Raw genomic sequence first — 22293 nt, forward strand, 5'->3', positions numbered from 1 at the left:
ACAGAGCAGGATAAAATTAAAATGTATTCGAGATCTAACTGTAAAAAATAAAATCATACTCTAAAAGACTACACAGAGCAATTCTTTTATAAGGTCAGAGTGGGAAATGCCCAACTATGACTAAAAATCCAGGAAGCATAAAAGAAAAAACCGCTAAACTTGACAACATAAAAATCAAATGCCTTCGAAAGACCCTGAATAGCCAAAGCAATTTTGAGAAAGAAGAACTGAGCTGCAGGTATCATGCTCTCTGACTTCAAGCTATACTACAAAACTACAGTCGTCAAAACACTATGATACTGCCACAAAAACAGACATACAGATCAATGGAACAGGATAGAAAGCCCAGAAATAAACCCACACACCTATGGTCAACTAATCTATGACAAAGGAGCCAAGAATATACAAGGGAGAAAAGACAGTCTCTTTAACAAGTGGTGCTGGGAAAATTCGACAGCTACATGTAAAATAATGAAATTAGAACATTCTCTAACACCATACACAAAAATAAAATGATTTAAGATCTAAATGTAAGACCAAATACTATAAAACTCCTAGAGGAAAACACAGGCAGAACACTCTTTGACATAAATCACAGCAATATTTTTCTGGATCTGTCTCCTACAGTAATGGAAATAAAAACAAAAATAAACACGTGGGACCTAACTAAACTTAAGAGCTTTTGCACAGCATAGGAAACCATGAACAAAATGAAAAGACAACCTACAGACTGGGAGAAAATATTTGCAAATGATGCTACTGACAAGGGATTAATTTCCAAAATATACAAACAGCTCAAACCAAACAACCTAATCCAAAAATGGGCAGAAGACCTAAACAGACATTTCTCCAAAGAAGACATACAGATGGCTAACAGGCATATGAAAAGGTGCTCAATATCACTAATTATTAGAGAAATGCAAATCAAAACTACAATGAGGTATCACCTCACACCAGTCAGAATAGCTATCATCAAAATATCTACAAATCACAAATGCTGGAGAGGGTGTGGAGAAAAGGGAACCCTTCTACACTGTTGGTGGGAATGTAAATTGGTGCAGCCACTCTGGAGAACAGTACGGAGGTTCCTTAAAAAACTAAAAATAGAGCTACCATATGATCTTGCAATCCCAATCTTGGGCATATATCTGGAGAAAACCATACTTCGAAAAGATACATGCACCCCAATGTTCATTGCAGCATTTTACAATAGCCAAGACATGGAAGCAACCTAAATTTCCATCAACCAATGAATGGACAAAGATGTGGTGTGTATATATTTACATATATCTATATATATGCAATGGAATATTACTCAGCCACAAAAAAGAATGAAATCATGCCATTTGCAGTGACATGGATGGACCTAGAGATTATCATAAGAAGAAGAAAGACAAATATTATATGATATCACTTATATGTGTAATCTAAAAAGATGATACAAATGAACTTACTTACAGAAGAGATATAAACTCAAAGACGTAGAAAACAACTTATGGTTATCAAACGGCAAAGGGGGGGGAGGGATAAATTAGGAATTTGGGATTAACATATACATACCACAATATATAAAACAGATAACCAACAAGGACCTACTGTATAGCACAGGGAGCTATACTCAATATCTTGTAATAACCTATAATGGAAAAGAATCTGATAAAGAATATATATACCGTATATATATGTATATGTATATATATGTATATACATTTGTATAACTGAATCACTTTGCTGTATACCTGAAACTAACACAACATTGTAAATCAACTGTATTTCAATACATTTTTTTAAATGCCAAAAAAGTTCACCACAGTTAAAAGCAAAAAACAAATGCCTTTATGGCAAAAATTAAAAAAAACATGAGCAAGGCAAAAATATGAAAAACTAGGAAAATTGTGCAACTTATATCACTGAAAAATGGCTATAAAGATATATTGGATATATTAATTAAAATCAGCACATCAACAGGAAAACAGTAAGAAATAAACAGTTCAATAAAAAAGAAATATAGATGAATTACAAACAAAAAGATGTTCCACCTCACTCATGAGAAGAGGAAAGCTTGTAAAACTAAACTTGAGTTATCATTTTTAATCACATTAGTAAAAATTCAAAAAGTTTGATGGCACACTCTATTTGTAAGGTTGTGGAGAAGAAACACACACTCCTAGACTGTTGGCTCTACCTTAAATTACCTTCAGAATCTGACCACTTGAAAGCAACTAACACCCTTAAATGATCATCATTTATTGCTAGGATTATAGAAATAGCCTCCTATATTGTTCCTGCTTTCACTACTACCCCACTAGAGTTTATCTTCAAAATGTAGACTTATTCTTTTAAACTGTAAGTGAAAACTATCCTTTTGACTCAAAAGAATAAAAATGAAAACCCTCAAAACCCCACATTGCGAGAGATAATGTGTTAATGTACTGGAAGACATTTTGATCAAGATGTTAATTCTCCCCAAATTGATCGATATTACAGATTCTATAGAGTCAGTGCAGTCAAAATCAAAATCTCAGCAGGCTTTCCTGAGAGAGACAAGCCAATTTTCAAAACTTTCTATACAGAAGCAAAGTACCTAGAATCTCCAAAACACTCCTAAAAAAGAACCAAGTTGGAAGACACATATTATCTGATTTCAAGAGTTACTATAAAGACACTCATCAAGGCAACGTGGTATTAGCAAAAGGATTAAGGTCATCAGACGTTAACAGAGTCCACACAGATATAGAGAATAGACTTGTGGTTGCCAAGGGGGAGGAGGGGTGGGGGGCGGAAGGATTGGGAGTTTGAGATTAGCAGATGCAAGCTTTATATATAGGATGGATAAATAACAAGGTCCTACTGTATAGCACAGGGTACTATATTCAATATCCTGTGATAAACCATAATGAAAATACAAAAAAGAATGTATATATATGTTTAACTGTGTCACTTTGCTGTACAGCAGAAATTAACACAACATTGTAAATCAACTATACTTCAATAAAATTTTTTAAAAAATAAAAAAAAGAAGTGAACAGAATCCAGAAACAGACCCAAACATAGGTTGCTAGTTGATTTCCCTCAGAGATGCCAATGCAATTCAATGGAGAAAGGATTCTCTTGTCAACAAATGGTGCTGACAGGTGGGTATGCAAAGGTAGAAAGCACAAACATGGCAAGTGCACGTTCCTCTACTCCCAGTTCCTCTATTCTATTCTGCCAGCACAGAATACTAAGACCCTCAGACACAGAAATTCTTAGTTTTAGATTGGGCCAACGAGAACATACTTTGTCCTTTTCTGATTGGCAAGCTTTACACTGAAATAAAATTTTAAAGTTGATCGAAAAAGGAAATTATTGATATAACAAAGATTTTGAAATCCTAAGAGAATACTATCAACAAGCTCATGAAAATACATTTAAAAACATAAATAGGGACTTCACTGGTGGTCTAGTGGGTAAGACTCTGAGCTCCCAATGCAGGGGTCCCAGGTTCGATCCCTGGTTGGGGAACTAGATCCGATCCTGTATGCATGCTGCAACTAAGACCCTGCGTGCCACAACTAAGAGTCCGCATACCACAACTAAAGATCCTGCATGCCACAACAAAGATCCAGTGTGTCACAACTAAGACCCTTCGCAGCCAAAATTTACAAATAAATAAATAAAAATGAACAATTTTCTATGAAAACGTAATGAGGAAAGTTACACTAAAAAAAACCATACAAATCCATCATAGACTTATGACCAATAAATTAATCAAAATCTTCATGCAAAAAGTCTTCATAAGGCCCTAATTTATAGGTGAGTTTAACAAAATCTACGTGTAACACAATTTTCTCATCTAAATTATTATTAAAGAAAAGGAGCAGGAAAATGTCCCATTTCCTTTTATGAGACTATGACCATGATACCATAATTGGACACAGAAACAAGAAAGCATAGTCTAATCCAAGTTGTGGATACAAAAATAAAAATCCTAAATACAGTATTAGCAAAAAGTCCTAGGAAGATATGTAAGAAGCAACTTACCACACTTATTAGCAATTAGGGTCTACACAGGGATTTAAGTTAACATTAGAAAATCCATTATACTGTTTACAGTATTTATAGATTAAAGGAAATAAGCTATAGCTTTGCTCCAATAGATACACAAAATGTAATCAATGTAATTTAATGCACATTCATGACTAATGTGAAATCTTAACAAACAGATACATGGAGGCAACCTTCTTACCCTGACAAAGGTAACCTACCAAAAGCTGACAGCAAACATCACAATTAATAGTAAAATAGTGTATATTATCCCTCAAGATTGACTTGATCTATTTTTATTTTTCCATTTAATGCATGGATGCTTCTTAACCTTATAAATCCACAAAAATGCAAAATGGGGAAAGAATAAAGAGCTCACCTGAGGTATGTTCATTTTCTGCTCTTGGGAGAGTAGAGAACTGTGGTTCAGCTGAGGGGACAGAAAGATGGGTGTCATGAGACATAACCTGTCTTATAGCTCCAAGATTCACCCCCAAAATCTCAGCACCCCAGTTGGGGATCATCTTCCTTATAGGCATAGGGCCCTCTCGGCCTTGAAAAGGCACTAGAGTGATCACATACAGGTGGTACCACCTGTCTTTGTGTGACTCTGAGATGACCATGAGGATTAAATCTGCAGTTTTTAACTGAGTGAATGTAAACTTTTCTCAATCACTTTAAAAATAATGCATGTGTCCCAACACAAGTAAATAAAAACAACAGAAGATTAGCTGAATTAAATACACCAAAGGATAAGACACTATACTTTCATTAAAATTAACGTAGCAGAACAATACTCAGTATGCACCATTTATCTATTTTTCTTATTAATATTATTTACCCGCTGGTATAAACAATCTACAGAAAGCCTAATAAAAGAGATGGGATGCCTTAAGGCAGGAAATTTTAATTGTTTCAGCCGTGATATATTTGTCAAAAGGCCCTTTTGGTGACCTACCTGTGAGAGGGCGAAGTGCACTGTTTTCCTGATTCTGTAACAAACAAACTGGGTTTCCCTGGGCAAGTCACTGAACTTTTCAGGCCCGATGTCTTTAAAGATTTCAAGAGAGTTAGAAATAGATGACCTTGGAAAACCCTTCACATATCATCATTCTGGGATCCTGTGAGGTCAGCATATCACTAGTGTCACATGTGGTGACAGACACACGTGACAGCAACACAGCATCTTTGGGGGGGGGCATTTAAGGGGAGTGGAGACAGCATTTCCTTCCCTCTGCCTGGTTATCCCTTACCCCCAGACCTCACCCTCACAAGCTCTCCAGCAAAATGGCCTTTCCTGAATAGCCTGCCCCTGGACCAGTTCAGCTCACCTTGCTCTTCTCAAGGCTGGCCCAAACCCCCCACTGTCACATAGTCTGGTGGCTTCTGGAGATGGGGTCATCATCAAGACTGGCTCATTCTGAGCAGGGAGATTAAGAACAGCTTCTGATCTTGCAAATCTAGGATCGGCTCCTTTCTGGGCTCTTCTGTCTCTGCTCTGAGGCTCTGGAACGAGGTCTAAGGTCATAGGGGTGCTCTCTTCCAGGTAAGACTCCTGTTAACAGAGACTCCCTGTTAACAGAGACTCCCTGCTTCCTACTTCACAAGGGTCACTTTGTTTCAAGGTAACTGGGACGTGGATCCAAGAAACAATTCATTTTAGGAGCAAAAACCTAATTCTTGGAATTCATTATAATACCAGACTTAAAAGACAGACAGCCTGACAATGCAGAAGGGGCCAGGGACCTCTATCTGCCCCAAGTGACCTGAAGAGACACTAGAAATCCCAGAACACATTTTGACACATGGTAGGATTCCATCTACATTCACTTTCCCTTATACTTCTGGGAACCAGCGACAGGCCTCTTTGCTAAGTGCTGTGAAGGCTACAATGTCGGTATTAGGTAGGTGTGATATTTAGACAAAGACAGGCTGTAAGTAAAGCACACCTGCCCTTGAATCTAAACTCCCTCACTACTAGCTTGTGACCTGACCACACCGTTCCACCAACCTGAGCCTCGGTTTTTGTTAAAGTGGTAGTGAGATAACATAAAGCCGTCCAATGAAAAGAATAAAGTGTCTTCCAACTATAACAGCACTTGTCACTTACTCAGTGCTCAGTATCTGGCACTAGTCTAAATGCTTTAGAAGTGATGACTTAGATCTAAGTTTCAAAACAACGCCATGAAACAGTCATCATTAGTATCATTTTCATATGAAATACCTCTTACCCAGGTTCCTTCTGTAACCCTGCTTACAGGTGACAGACCTGTAATTTACCGGGCCCTTCTGCTCCAGAGCTGGGGCTCTCATCGCAGACCCCTGGCCACCGTCAGCACTATAAATTCACTTTGCCCCCTGCCGCCGACATGGGCTTTTTTTCCCCTGTCGGGCTGCAGGCGGGGCCGAGCACACAGTCCCCACACACCCAGGCCTACACTGAGCACCTGCTCTTAACCGGACCAGCCCGACCTGTACCCCGGGAGCCCGAGGGCCGGGGTCACCCCCTACCGGCCTCCCCCAGGCTGAGGGCCCGCCCGGGCGCATACACCGGCGTTGGCGGGAGGGAGTCCCAAAGATTTTCCGCTTCCATCCCTAGGCACAAATGCACCCCTCTCAGCTGGTCCCCCCGCACTCTCACCCCAGGTGCGCACCCTTCACTTTCCGTGCCGACTCCCAGCTTCCCAAACCTCTTCCCTGGAGTCCAGAGAAGACGAAAGAGGAGGCGGGGATACAGCCGCACACGCGCAGAAGCAGCCCAGAATCCCCTTCCCAGAGTGCCGCGCGGTAAAACAGAAGCATTCAAGACTACATTTCCCATGGACCTCCGCGTCCACTGCTGCAGTCACTGTTTAGGCGTTTACGTATTTTAGAAAGCTGAAGGGCGATGTCTTACAAATATCCTGCCCAGCCTCTCAAAGATCCTGAAGAGAACGGGTTAAATATCAACTTAAATGCCAGATGCAAAGGGTGGTCCTCTATTGGCTCCCAATTGAACTAGCAGTTTTTTCATAAGTCATTTGGAGACAGTTGGGGAAACTTGAATATGGATTGGATATTTGAAAACGTTAAAATTACCATTACGTAGGTAAAGTGTGAAAAAATTTTGAGTTACGTAAGAAAATTGGTTTGTAAAAAAAAAAAAGGCAGGATGACTGAGGTATTTAGGATTGAAATTAAATAGCTGTAAAGTTATAATTTTGTAATTTTTCAACTTGGGACCTCTACACTGTTTCTATACAGCCAACAGACCCATTAACCCCTAAGCCCCGTGCTGGCACCCCTGGAGTCCGGTGTGGAGATTCTACTGGAGGTCAAGGCAGTGCTGCAGGTATAGATGTATTGATATATAAGGAAGCTGTTAGTTTTTATGACTCAACATTGTTTTCAGATGAATTCTATTATTTCAACAAATTTTGTTAATTAAATTACATTGATCTTGGATTACTGTGCACATAACAAGTTTGCTTGCTTTTTGCTGACATACGTAATTCTTTGTCATTCTTTAATGAATTACAAATAACAGCACAAAAATGCTGGTCAAACTGTATTAAATCAATATTACATTAAATCAATCATAATAGACTTTAACATAAATTTCACTAACGGAAAGAAAGTGGTCACTACATATGTTCATGGAACAAATATTTATTGAAAACTTGCTGTGTGATAGACATCATTCTAGATGCTGGGATAACAACATCAGATAAAAGATATTAAATTCTCTATCCCCATGGAGTTTATGATCAGGGTTGTTGTCAGGGTCACCTCAAAAAACACGTGTCAGTTGTCAAGAAACAAAAGGACACCTGAGTTTAATAAACGGGGGCTCCAAAAACATGGGTAGGGTTGGTGAAGCATCCTGTAACTGATGATGGTAGGGACCCATTATCACCATCAGGCTTATAGTGAGGGTAAGTAATATTACCAGAGCCTGGCAGAAAAGGCTACACTTATGAGAGCTGTGGCCTTAGGAAGAGAAACATTGTAATGGCCATTACATGGCTCTGCACAGCCAGCCAAAATTATAAATACACAAACCTCACTTGTTTTCTTCCCTCTAATGTCCTATCCTCTCTTAAGCATTTGTAAACCCTATTCAGTACCTATTCCTAGAACTTCATCCACATCTGTCTCCTCCAGACCTCTTATTCCAGTCTTATTCTTGTCTAGCCCCCTTCTACCCGTCAACTCATTGAGCTTTGGACATGAATCAGTATAAATCTAACCTCAGGACACATCTCTTCTTCACAAAGTGAACTACTAAATGTACCTCCTTAAAATTTGCCCCTGGGAAGATTTCTTATCACTACACATTTGAGAACCACTCCTAAGTGAGACTGTAATTGCAGTAGCCATAACTTCCAATGATGCTACCATACATTGTAGATCCAGTTTGAAGGAGATTCAACTGGTAGATGGCACAGGTCTCCCTTAGGGACTTTTGGGGAATGATTAATTGTATATACTTGTGTTATATACTTGTGTATATACTTGTGTTAAGTTACGAGAAATTTTGTCAAAAGGACCCAGTCTCTCCTTTACTTGAAGCCTCCTGTCTATAAAGTAGGATATATCAAGGACTGAGAAAGAGGATCTGAATCCCTGTTATGATGACTTGTGTGTTCTGCCCACGAGACACAGAATTTCATATAGGTATATATGTCAAAAAGTATCTTTGTAGGGTGCCCATCTATTCTATTTCACAGACTTCATTATTGAAGAGCCACCACCACAGATGTCTTCAGGTTACCACAAAAGATGGCTGCACGTCAAAAAAAACTTAGGGAGTTTTAAAAAATATTTATCAGGATCTCGTTAGAGAAATACATATTTCATTGGTATGAAATGCAGCATGGGCTGCTCCTGAGTCCATCGTGGGTATACGCATATTGATAAATTTGCCCCTATCTAAACATAATTCATCCCTCCTGGTTTAATACCCTAAGGATCCACCCAAATATATGCGACCAAGTTTCTGCTTGTACTACTGAGCAAGATCATTTTTTAAAATTGAAGTATAGTTGATTTAAAATATTATATTAGTTTCAGGTATACAACATAGTGATTCGATATTTTTATAGATTATACTCCATTTAAAGTTATAAAATATTGGCTATATTCCCTGTGCTATACATTACAACCTTGTATCTTATTTATTTTATACCTAGTAGTTTGTACGTCTTAATCCCCTTCTCCTACATTGCCCCTCTGCTACACCTCTCCCATTAGTAACCACTAGTTAGTTCTCTGTATCTGTGAGTCTGTTTCTGTTTTGTTATATTCATTCATTTACTTTTCTAGATTCCATGTATAAGTGAAAACACACAGTATTTGTTTTTCTCTGTATGACTTATTTCACTAAGCATAATACCCTCCAGGTCCATTCATGTTGTTGCAAATGGCAAAATCTCATTATTTTTTATGGCTGAGTAGTATTCCATTGTATATATACCACATCTTCTTTATCCATTTATCTGTTGGTGGACACTTAGGTTGCTTCCATATCTTGGCTATTGTAAATAACCCTGCTATGAACATGGGGGTGCACATATCTTTTCAAATTAGTGTTTTCATTTTTTTTCAGACACATATCCAGGAGCAGAATTGTTGGATCATATAGTAGCTCTGTTTTTATTTTTTTGAGGAACAGCCATACTGTTTTCCATAGTTACTGTACCAATTTACATTCTCATCAACAGTGTATGAGGGTTCCCTTATCTCCATATCCTTGCCAACATTTATTATATGTTATCTTTTTGATGATAGTTATTTGGACAGGTGTGAGGTACTATGGTGATTGATTTGCATTTATTAGTGATGCTGAGCATCTTTTCATGTGCCTGTTGGCCATCTGTGTCTTCTTTGGAAAAATGTCTATTCAGGTCTTCTGCCCATTTTAAAATAGGGCTTTTCTTTTTATGTTGAGTTGTATGAACTCTATATTAATCCTTTATTAGAAATATAATTTGCAAATACCGTCTCTCATTCAGTAGGTTGCCTTTTTGTTTTGTTGATGGTTTCTTTGTTCAAAAGCCTTTAAGTTTGATTAGGTCCCATTTTTGCTTTTGTTTCCTTTGCTTTAGGAGACAGATCAAAAAAATATATATATTGCTAAGACTTATCTTAAAGAGTGTACTGCTGTTGTTTTCTTCTAGGAATATTATGATTTCCAGTCCTATGTTTAGGTCTTTAATCAATTTTGGGTTTATTTTTGTATATGGTGTGAGAAAATGTTCTAATTTCAATATTTACATGCAGCTGTCCAGTTCTCCCAGCACCACTTATTGAAGACACTGTCTTTTCCCCATTGTATATTTTTGCCTCCTTTGTCATAGAATAATTGACCATAAGTGCATGGGTTTATTTCTGAACACTCCATTTTGTTGCATTGATCTATGTGTCTGTTTTGTGCCAGTACCATACTGTTTTGATTACTGTAGCTTGGTAGTAAAGTCTGAAGTCAGGGAGCACTATTTTAGGATTATTTGTTCTACTTCTATGAAAAATTTCATGGATATTTTATCTGTAGATTGTTTTAGGTAGTATGGACATTTTAACAATATTAATTCTTCTAATCCACAAATATTGGATTTCTTTCCATTTATTCGCTTCCTATTCAGTTTCCTTCATTAATGTCTTATAGTTTCCAGAGTTATGTCTTTGACCTCCCTGGTTAAGTTTATGCCTAAGATATATTATTCATTTTGATGAAATTGTTAATAGGAATGCTTTTTTGCTTTCTCTTCCTGATAGTTCATTATTAGTGTACAGAAAGCAACAGATTTCTGTACATTGATCTTGTATCCTGCAACTTTTCTAAATTTATTTATTAGTTCTAGTAGTTTTTTTGATAGAAACTTCAGGGCTTTCTAAATATAGTATCATGTCATCTGCAAATAGTGATAGTTTTCTTCCCTTCTAATTTGAATACCTTTTATTACCTTTTCTTGCCTGATTGCTGTGGCTAGGACTTCCAACACTATGTTAAATAGAAGTGTCGCGTGGGCATTCCTTCTTATTCCTGATTTTAGAAGAAAAGTTTTCAGTTTTTCACCACTGAGTATTATGCTAGCTGTGAGCTTGTCATATATGGCCTTTATTATGTTGAGATATGTTCCCTCTATACCAATTTGTTTAGAGTTTATCATGAATGAGTGCTGAATTTCATCAAATGCTTTTTCTCCATCTATTGAGATGATCATGTGATTTATAGCCTTTTTTTTTTTAATATAGTGTATCACATTGGTTGATTTGCACATATTGAACCATCTTTGTATCCCTGGAATAACTTCCTCTTGATCATGGTGTATGATCCTTTTAATGTATTGTCGAATTTGGTTTGCTAATATTTCATTTTGCATCTATGTTCATCAATGATATTGACCTGTAATTTTCTTTTTTGTCTGGTTTTGGTGTCAGAGTAATTGTGGCCTCATAGTACGAGTTTCGGAATGTTCCTTCCTCTTCAACTTTTTTTTTTTTTTTGTGGTATGCGGGCCTCTCACTGTTGTGGCCTCTCCTGTTGTGGAGCACAGGCTCCGGACGCACAGGCTCAATGGCCATGGCTCATGGGTCTAGCCGCTCCTCGGCATGTGGGATCTTCCTGGACTGGGGCATGAACCTATGTCCCCTGCATCGGCAGGTGGACTCTCAACCACTGCGCCACCAGGGAAGCCCCCTCTTCAACTTTTTGGAATAGTTTGAGAAGGATAGGTATTCACTCTCATTTTTATGTTTGGTAGAAGTCCCCTGTGAAGCTGTTCTGTCCTGGGATTTTGTTTTTTGGGGGAGTTTTTCGATTACTGATTTAATTTCAATACTAGTAATCAGTCCGATCAGATTATCTATTTCTTCCTGATTCAGTCTTGGAAGATTGTATGTTTCTACGAATTTATCCATTTCTTCCAGGTTGTCCAATTTATTGGCATATAACTGTTTGTAGTATTCTTAGGATTTTTTTTTGTATTTTTGTGATATTGGTTTCATTTCTTATTTTGTTTATTTGGGTCCTCTCTCTTATTTTCTTAATGAGATTGGATAAAGGCTTATCTATTTTTTTAGCTTTTTAAAAAACCAAAAAGCAACACTTGATTTCATTGATCTTTTCTGTTGTTGTTGTTATTTTTTTGTCTCTGTTTTATTTATTTCTGCTATGATCATTATTATTTCCTTCCTTCTCCTGACTTTGGGCTTTTTTCTTCTTTTTCTAATTCGTTTAGATGGTAGCTTAGGTTGTTTATTTGATATTTTTCTTATTTCTTGAGGTAGGCCTGTATTGCTATAAACTTCCCTCTTAGAACTGCTTCTGGAAAGTTGCATTTAATTTTCATTTGTCTCAAGATATTTTCTGATTTGCTCTTTGTTTGTTGACCCATTGGTTTTTTAATAGCATGTTGTCTAATCTCCATGTGTTTGTGTTTTTTCCACTTTTCTTCCTGTACCTGATTTCTAGTTTCATACCGTTGTAGTCAGAAATGATGTTTGGTAAAATTTCTATCTTCTTTAATTTGTTGAGACTTGTTTTGTGTCCTATCATGGGATCTATCCTGGAGAATGTTCCACATGCATTTGAAAATATTGTGTATTATGTTTTTATTGGGGATTGAATGTCCTGTAGATACCTATTAATTCCAACTGGTCTAATATGTCATTTAAGGCCACTGTTTCTGTATTGAATTTTTGTCTGGATGATCTGTTCAGTGATGTAAGTTGGTGTTAAATTCCCCTACTATTATCGTATTATTATAAATTTCTCCCTTTTATGTCTGTTAATATTTGCTTTATATATTTAGGTGTTCCTATATTAGGTGCACATATGTTTACAAATATTGTAACTTCTTCTTGTATTGATCCCTGTATCATTAAATAATGCCTTTCTGGGCTTCCTTGGTGGTGCAGTGGTTGGGAATCTGCCTGCCAATGCAGGGGACATGGGTTTGATCCCTGGCCCAGGAAGATCCCACATGCCGTGGAGCAACTAAGCCTGGGTGCCACAACTACTGAGCCTGCGGTCTAGAGCCCGTGTGTCACAACAACTGAAGCCCACATGCCTAGAGCCCATGCTCTGCAACAAGAGAAGCCACAACAATGAGAAGCCCGTGCACCACTCGCTGCAACTAGAGAAAGCCCGCGTACAGCAAAGAAGACCCAACACAGCCAAAAATAAAAACAAATAAATAAATAAATTTATTAAAAAAATAATGCCCTTCTTTGTCTTTTGTAATAGACTTTTTTTAAAGTCTACTTTATCTTATACGTGTATTGCTACTCCTGCTTTCTTGTCATTTCTATTTGCATGAGATAGCTTTTCCCATCCTCTCACTTCCAATCTTTGTTTGTCTTTAGCTCTGAAGTGAGTCTCTTATAGGCAGCATGTAGATGGATTTTGTTTTTTTCATCCAATCAGCTACCCTATGTATTTTGCTTGCAGCATTTAGTATTGAGAAAGATCTTGAGTTCCTTTTGTGTGTTTTTTCTTTTCTGGATTAGACCTTGCAATTTTCCCTCCAAGCATAGTTGGTTTTCAAATTCCCACTATGCACCTGGAGTCAGTAAGGGAGGTTGTACAGGCAGACCCTGAGGAGAGTGTGCACTCCCCTAGAAGAGGGATGAGTTATATTAGGATCACTCCTTAGTATTAGGTGAGAAAGAAATGAGAGTGCCACTGTTAGAAGTCAGTTAATCACTTCTTTTTCATATCTGCTCACAAGCAGTAACTTTTAGTCAACCTTAGAGGCCTTAAAATTTCAGAGAGCATTTCAGGTACAACAAGCCTGAACTGCCTCACAAGCTTCAAGTGTCTAATTTGCCAGGTAAGGTGTACAGAGCAGAGAATATCTGCTCTGACCAACTAGTAGCAGATGCTTGGCCATATCCTTCTCCTCTGATAATAACATTAGGCTTCCTGGATGCTTGGTAAATCTACCTAAGTGAATATCTTCACCTTGATCTTGACCTCACATTGAGTCCATCCTAGTAGGGTTTGGGGGAGAAGGTGTATTTATTTGGCATCCATTCTTCTATACGTAGAATTTTATAAAAGATTCAGAAGTATAATGTCCCTCTTGAAGATATTCTTGTATTCAAGCCTTATCAGAATGAATACTTAAAATAATTTCCATCTATTGAGAGCCAAATATATTGGATCACTTTTGAAACTGTTCAGTCACTTCCATCTAGGAATTGTCCCCCTCCATTTTGGTCACTATAGGTTAGCTTTGTATTTTCTAGTATTTCATGCAGAAGGAATCATATGGTGCATACTCTTCTGTATGTTTTTTTTTCCACTCAGGATAATGATTTTGAGATTTATCTAATAGTTGTGTACCAGCAATGTAGAAACTGTCTCACATGGGGAAAAACAACTGCTTATTAGATCAAGGTGTACTCATCATGCTCAATGTATTCAGGCTATGTCTGAATCCAAAGACATGTACTCATTCCAATTTCAAGGTCCCTAGACTTTTGCACTAAATGTATCAAGTTTCATCTAATATACTTCCTCAAATTGTGAATCCAATTGTTATTGTTATTTTTTGAAGAATAATGGCCCAAACTTCCTAACTTTGATGAAAAATGTTAATTTACTCATCCAAGAAGCTTAATGAATCCTAAGTAGAATAAATACACAGAGTTGTGTACCCAGACACACTGTAGTCAAAATGTTGAAAGCCACACACAAAGAGAAAAATCTTAAAAGTAGAAAGAGAAAAACAACTTAATACGTACTGGAGAGCATCACTATAAATAAAAGCCTACCTTATCACCAGAGAAAATGGACTCAAGAAGGCAGTGGAATAACATATTCAAAATACTGAAAGAAAAACTGCTAATGAAGAATTTTTTATCCAGCAAAACTATCCACCAGTTATAAAGGTGAAATAAGGACATTTCTGAATTTTAAAAGGCTGGGAGAATTCCTTGCTATCAGAACTGATTTATGAGAAATACTAAAGTAAATTCTTTGGGCTAGAAGAAAATGACATTAGACACTAGCACAAATCAACTGGAAGAAATGAAAAGTACCAGGAGTAATAAATATCTAGATTAAGAATAAAAGAATTTATAAATATATTTTCTCATTTCTTCTATTAAATTCTTTAAAATGCATAAGATTGTATAAATAAATAATTATAATACTGTATTGTTGGTTTGTAAGGCATATAGATGTAATATATATTAAAACAATTACTCAAGAAGGGAAAAGAATAGAGTTATATTGTAGAAAACATTCTATATTTCATGGGAATTCAGTTAATATTAATTTCAAATAGATTGCAATAAGTTAAGATGTATATTGGAATACGAAGTTCAGACACTAGGAAAATAATTCAAAAATGTAGTAAAAATCAATAAAAGAATTAAAATAATGTACTAAAATATTTTACACAAGTCATCAAAGGGAGAACAGAAGAACAAAGAAGACTGAAAACAGAAAACAAATAGCAAAATGGCAAATGTAACTCTGACCCTATCAATAACTGCACTAAATGTAAATAGTCTAAACAACTTAATTAGAAAACAGAGATTGACAAAATGGATAATATAGCAAGATCCAACTATAAACAAGCTACAAAAGACATATCTTAGATTTAAAGACACATATTCATTGAAAGTAGAAGGATGGAAAAGATATGTTATGCAAGTAGTAACCTGCTGAAGTGGTTGTATTAATACTAGACAAGGTAGATTTTAAAACAAGAAATATTACTAGAGATAAAGAGGGACAAATCCAAATGATAAAATGTCAATAATATTATAAATGTATACAAATATAATAACAGAACTTCAAAATACATGAAGCAATATCTGATAGAAATGAAAGGAGAAATAGACAATACAACAATAATAGTTGAGAATTTCAATTTCCTAATGTCCAAAAATAATAGAAAAAAATGAAACAAAATCAGCAAGGTTATAGAAGAAAGATCTGAAAAACACTATCAACCAAAGTAATTTAAGTGACATATATAAAATGCTCCGTTCAATAAATACAGAATACACATTCTTTTCAACAGCACATGGAACATTCTCTAGGATAGACCGTGTATTCAGCCATAAACAAATATCAATAAATTAAACAGGAATGAAACAATATAAATATGTTCTCCAACCACAGTGGAATGTGAAATATCAAGAACAGGGTATATCTGGGATATCCACAAATATTTGGAAATTAAATGACACATGTCTGAATAACACATAAGTCAAAAAATAAATTGGAAGGAAAATTAGAAAGTATTTTGAAGTAAATGAAAATTTTAAATAGTATATCAAAATGTATAGGATGTGCCTAAAGCAGTGCTTAGAAAGAAATTTATACTGTTAAACACCTGTAGTGGAAGAGAAGTCTCATATCAATAACATAGGTTTCAACCTCAAGACACTAAAAAAGAAGAAACCATGCAAAAGAAAGGAAATAATAAAGGTTAGAACACATGTCAACAAAATACAAAACACAAAAATTAATAAAACCAGAATTTTGTCAATCTGGCTCTTTAAAAGATAAACAAAATTGACAATCCTTTAGCTAGCATTCCAAGCAAGAATTTACCAAAACAAGAAATTTAGATACAGAAATTAAAGGAGTATGAGAGAATATTATGAACAACTTTATGCCACGAATTAGACGTTTTATAAGATACAAATTCTTAGATCCAAATTTCCAAACTGACTCAAAAAGAAATAGAAAATCTCAATAGATCTATAACAAATAATAAAATTAAATTAGTAATTAAAATCCTTTCAGGAAATAAAAGCCCAGATTCAGATGACTCAACTGGTGAATTCCACTGAATATTAAAGGAAGAAATAATCTCAATCCCTCACCATCTATTCCAGAAAATGTAGAAAAGAGAGCATGTCTCACATCATTCTATTAGGCCAGTTTCATCTTGATATCAAAGGCAAATGAAGACATCCCGTGCAAAGAAAAGACTGATATCCCTCATGAATATAGATGAAAAAATCCTTAACAATATATTATTAAGCCAGAGTAATGTAACCAAGATGGTGGAGTAGGAGAATTCAGCCTCCATCCCCCAACAAAGATCAACAATTAGACATCTCTCCATGAACAAAAAGAGTGCTGGAGTCCACTTAAGAAACTTCAGCAACACAGTGGAACAAAGCAATTGAAAATAACTGCACAAAAAGGGAAAGAAGAACAGCTTCGTTTTGCCTACATCACCCTGTCTTCCAAGCTGGCACTGCTCAGTGCCAAGAGAAAATTCCCCAGCTAGAAACCATTCTCCTTGAAGGGAAAGGGAGAGTGGAGTGAATGACCAGCTTCCCAGCCTTTCAGGACACACAAAAAGCACTTGATTCAGTTTTACCTTCCCAGAGACTGGCAAAGCTGAGATGTACAGAGATGGCTAGGAGCAAGGAAGAAAAGTAGGGTTTACTAATATCAACATATATTGAAAGCAACCTCAGTTCTTTGACCTCAGCAGCTTCCATCACAGAAGAAACAGCCACTTCAAACCCCCCAAATTTCACTGATTTTTGCCTCATGGGTATTCACTTTAGTAGATGCCAGCCACCTGAGTCCCTCCCTGCTCCCCATCCCCATTTCCACTGGAACTTGGGACCCATGCTGGCAACCAGTCCAGGCCTCTGCAGCTGCGTGAGTATGAAACGTCAAGTATAGACCCTGGTGGCTGACCTCTATCACTTCAATCTTTGTACTTGCACACCACTGGTCTCCATTGCTGTGTGTGTACCCATAGGAAGATCTTACAGCCAAGGAAGTACGCTCCAATAGCCAAGGGCCCCACAGCTACTCGTGGGCCTTGACCCAGCCCTGTCTCCTGTCACTGGCCTACACCACTGGGCTCCTCTGCAGCTAGCCACTTCAGCTGTGCATCTGCATGACCCCAGTCTGACCCCTGACCCTGGCCTCCACTGTCATGTGTATGCCTGTGAGGAGACTGTGCAGCCACAGGATTGCATGCCAGAGCCCCTGTAGCTTCTTGTGGGCCTGCATCTGTCCCTCTCTTCTATAATTGACCTGCACCACACGGCTCACCTGCAATTAACCCCTTGGGCTGTATATTTGTATGCCCTTGGCCTGACTCTCAACACCGGGCTCCACTGCCATGCACCTGTAGTGAGAACCAGCAGCCATGGTGGTGCATGCCAACAGCCACGGCCCCCAGAGCTTCCAGGGTGCCTGCAGTTGGGCTCGACCCTTACCCTGGCCCCTACTACTATAAGTGTGTTTGTAACTGGCTCTGACACTATGCAGGCACCCACAGCTACCCCTGCAGCTGAGCGTGTATACACCACTGGCTCTGGCTACCACCATTGCCTGCCCTGGTCCCTAGATGCTGGAACTAGAGGTGCCTCTGAGGACCCTAATAGCCTTTGAACCCTCTGTGGACTGCCTGCAGTGCTCACCAAGGATCACACAGTTGTTGATCATGCCAAGGACTCAGTGGCCTGAAAAGTAGGTCAGCACGCCCTGCCTAAACTGGAACCACCACATGCCCTTGCACTTGGCACTCTGCATCACTAGATCCAGGGTCACTACAAGCTCCAGCATATCCCCACCCCTAGGTAAAGGTCTTTTTCAGTCCATAAAGTCAGGAAGAAGTGACTGTTTATTCAAATGCACAGATACCTACACAAGGCTAGAGGGATCATGAAGAATGAGGGAAACACAACTCCACCAAAAGAACACAGTAAACTTCCATTAACTGACCCCAAAGAAATGGAGATACAGGAATTGCTTGACAAAGGATTCAAAATAATTCTTTTAAAGATACTCAGAGCTACAAGAGAACATAGATAGGAGATTTTTAAAAATCATGGAAACATTACTAGAACAAAAAGATGTTCAACAAAGAGAGAGAAACATATAAAAGAACAAAACAGAAATTTTGGAACTGAGGAATACAATGTCTGAACTGAAGAATTCAATAGAAAGCTTCAACAGCAGACTGGAGTAAGTAGAAGAAGAAATTAGTCAGCTTGAAGACAGATCAATTGAAATTATCCAATCAGAGGAGCAAAACAAAAAAAGAATAAAAAGGAATGAAGAAAGCCTACAAGATTTATGAGACACAGAGAAGCAATCTACACATCATTGGAGTCCCAGAAAGAAAAGAGAGGGAGAAAAGTGTAAAAACCTTTTCTAAAGAAAAATGGCTATAAAATAAAATAAAATAAACAAGCAAAAGGAATAATGGCTGAGAACTTCCCAAACCTTGGGGAGAGAGTTGGACATCCTAGTTCATGGAGTTAATAAGTCATCTCAAATTTTCTATCAAAAATGAACTTCTCTAAAATGTATTATAATTAAACTGTCTAGAATCAAAGACAAGGAGAGAATTTTGAAAGCAGCAAAGAAAAAAAAAATCTCTGTCATACAAGATAACCCCCATAAGGCTATCAGCAAATTTCTCAGCAGATACCTGGTAGGCAAGGAGAGAGTGAGATGATATACTCAAAGAGCTGAAAGAAAAAAAAAAAAAACCGCCAACCAAGAATACTTTACCCAGAAAAGTTGTCCTTCAGGAATAAAGAAATAAAGAGAAACTGAGGGAGTTCATCACAACTAGAACTGCCTTACAAGAAACGGTGAAAGCAGTTCTCCAAGCTGAAACAAAAGGTTAACTACTAACATAAAAACATATGAAAAATACATAATACACTGGTAAATGTGAGTATACAGTCATATTCAGAATACTCTAATACTGTAATATGGCAGTGTTAGCTACTTAACACTAATATAAAGAGTAAAGGAATAAAAGTATTAAAAATAGCTAAAGCTACAAAAATTTGTTAATGTATACACAATATAAAAAGATATAAATTGTGACATTAAAAACATAAAATGTAAAAGGGGAGGGGAATAAAAGGGTAGACTTTTTGTATGTGATCAAAATTAAGTTAACAGCTAAAAATAAGCTGTTTATCTAGAAGATGTTTCAAGTAAGCAACAGAACATCCACAAAACCAAAATCTATAGTAGGTACACACAAGATAAAGAGAAAGGAATCAAGTGTACCTCTATGAAATATCAATTCACAAATGAAGAGAACAAGAGAGGAAGAAAGGGACTTTAAAACAGCCAGAAAACAATAAACAGATGGCAAGAATAAGTCCTTACCTATAAATAATTACTTTAAATGTAAATGGGTTAAATTCTAAATATAAAGGCATAGAGTAGATGAAAGAAAAAAAATTAGATCCAATTATATACTTCCTACAAGGGACTCACTTTGACTTCATGACACACACAGGCTCAAGTGAAGACATAGGAAAAGATTCCATGCAAATGCAAACTAAAAAGAGCTGTACTTTTGTCAGACAAAATAGACTTTTGTCAAAAACTGTCACAAGATATAAAGAAGGTCATTATATAATTTTAAAGAGGTCAATTCATCAAGAGGATATAATAATTATAAATATGATGCATGCATAATTGGAGCACCTATTTTAAGCAAATACCAACAGATATAAAGGGAGTAATAGATAGCAATACAATAATAGTAGGAGACTTCATTACCCCACTTTCCATAATGGATAGATCACACAGAAAGAAAATAAATAAGCACACATTTGACTTGGACTACATCTTAGACCAAATGAACCTAACAGACATATAGAGAACATTCCATCTAACAGCAATGGAATAAATACATATCCTTTTCAAGCACACATAAAACATTCTCCAAAAGAGATTATATATTAGGTCACAAAACAAATCTCAGCAAATTTATAAAGATTGAAATCATACCAAGTATTTTTTTCTGACCACAATGGTATGAAACTAGAAATCAATAACATGAAGAAAACTGGAAATTTCAAAAATATATGGAAATCAAATGACACACTCTTGAAAAACCAGTGGGTCAAAGATGAAATCAAGGCAAATCAAAAAACATCTTGAGACAAATGAAAATGGAAACAGATATATCAAAACTTATGGGATGCAGCAAAAGCAGCATCAAGAGGAAAGTTTATAGTGATAAATGACTACACTAAAAAACAAAAAGTCTCAAATAAGTCACCTAACTTTACACCTCAAGGAACTATAAAAATACTAACTATATCCCAAATTAGCAGATGGAAGAAGATAACAAAGATCAGAGCAGATATAAATAAAATAGAGAATAAAAAAATCAATAGAAAAGATCAATAAAACTGAGTTCGGTTTTTTAAAAGATGAATAGTATTGCCAACAAATTGGACAACCTACAAGAAATGAAAAAATTCCTCAAAACATAAAACCTACCATATCCACATCACAAAGAAATAGAAAATCTGAACAGACCAGTAATGAGTAAGGAGATTGATTCAGTAACCTAAAACCACCAAACAAAGAAAAGCCCAGGACCACATGGCTTCCCCATTGAATTCTACCAAACATTTAAATAATTAATGCCAATACTTCTCAAACTCTTCCAGAAAAATTGAAAAAGAGGGAACAGTCCCAAACTTGTTTTATGAGGCCAGTGTTACCCTGATACCAAAGCCACATAAGGATAATGCAAGAAAAGAAAACTGTAGGCCAATATTCCTGATGAATATTGATGCAAAAATTCTCAACAAAATACTGGCAGACTGAATTCAACAGCACATTAAAAGGATCCTACACCATGATCAAGTGTCATTTACTTCTGGAAAGCAAAGATGGTTCAATATATGCAAATTGATAAATTAATAGAATAAAAGACAAAAATCATATAGTGATCTCAATAAATGCAGAAAACACATTTGACAAAATTCAATATCCTTTCATGATAAAAACTTTCAACAAATTGGGTAAAGAAGAATCAAACCTCAACATAATAAAGGCCAAGCCCACAGCTAACATTATGCTCAATAGTAAAAGGTTGAAAGCTTTCACTCTAATATCAGTAACAAAACAAGGGTGCCCACTATCACCACTCCTATTCAACATAGTAATAGAAGTCCTAACAAGAGCAATTAAGCAAGACAAAGAAATAAAAGTCATCCAAATCAGAAACGTAGAAGTAAAATCGGCTCTGTTTGCTGATGACATGGTCTTGTATATAGAAAATCCTAAAAACTCCAGCAAAAAATTGTTAGAACTAATAAACAAATTCAATAAAGTTACAGTATACAAATCAGCATACAAAATGAGTTACATTTCTATATGTTAATAATGAACTATCTGAAAAAGAAATTTTAAAAATTCTGTTTACAATAGTATCAAAAATAACAAAACACTTAGGAATCAATTAATCCAAGGAAATAAATGATCTAGTATGAAAACTATAAGAAATTGATGAAAAA

At 36.5% G+C, this 22293-nt stretch overlaps 1 protein-coding gene across 11 annotated transcripts in view; it reads right to left on the reverse strand.

Annotated features, from left to right (window-relative positions):
* ZNF782 (zinc finger protein 782) overlaps positions 1–6795 on the reverse strand; it is a 54961-nt gene extending 48166 nt beyond the window's left edge. Inside the window, exons 1-4 of one of the 11 annotated variants that reach the window (XM_067744867.1) lie at positions 6681–6765; positions 5358–5581; positions 4985–5076; positions 4406–4456 (exon numbers count right to left, since the gene is read on the reverse strand). In XM_067744867.1, coding sequence (XP_067600968.1) covers positions 4406–4420 — 15 coding nt within the window. In that variant the 5' untranslated portion in view covers positions 4421–4456; positions 4985–5076; positions 5358–5581; positions 6681–6765. The other 10 variants (XM_067744866.1, XM_067744868.1, XM_067744862.1 and 7 more) reach the window with 10 other exon arrangements.
* Positions 6796–22293: the final 15498 nt, after the last annotated feature.

This window comes from Pseudorca crassidens, chromosome 7, assembly GCF_039906515.1.
Source record: "Pseudorca crassidens isolate mPseCra1 chromosome 7, mPseCra1.hap1, whole genome shotgun sequence".
NCBI classification, from domain to species: Eukaryota; Metazoa; Chordata; class Mammalia; order Artiodactyla; family Delphinidae; genus Pseudorca; species Pseudorca crassidens.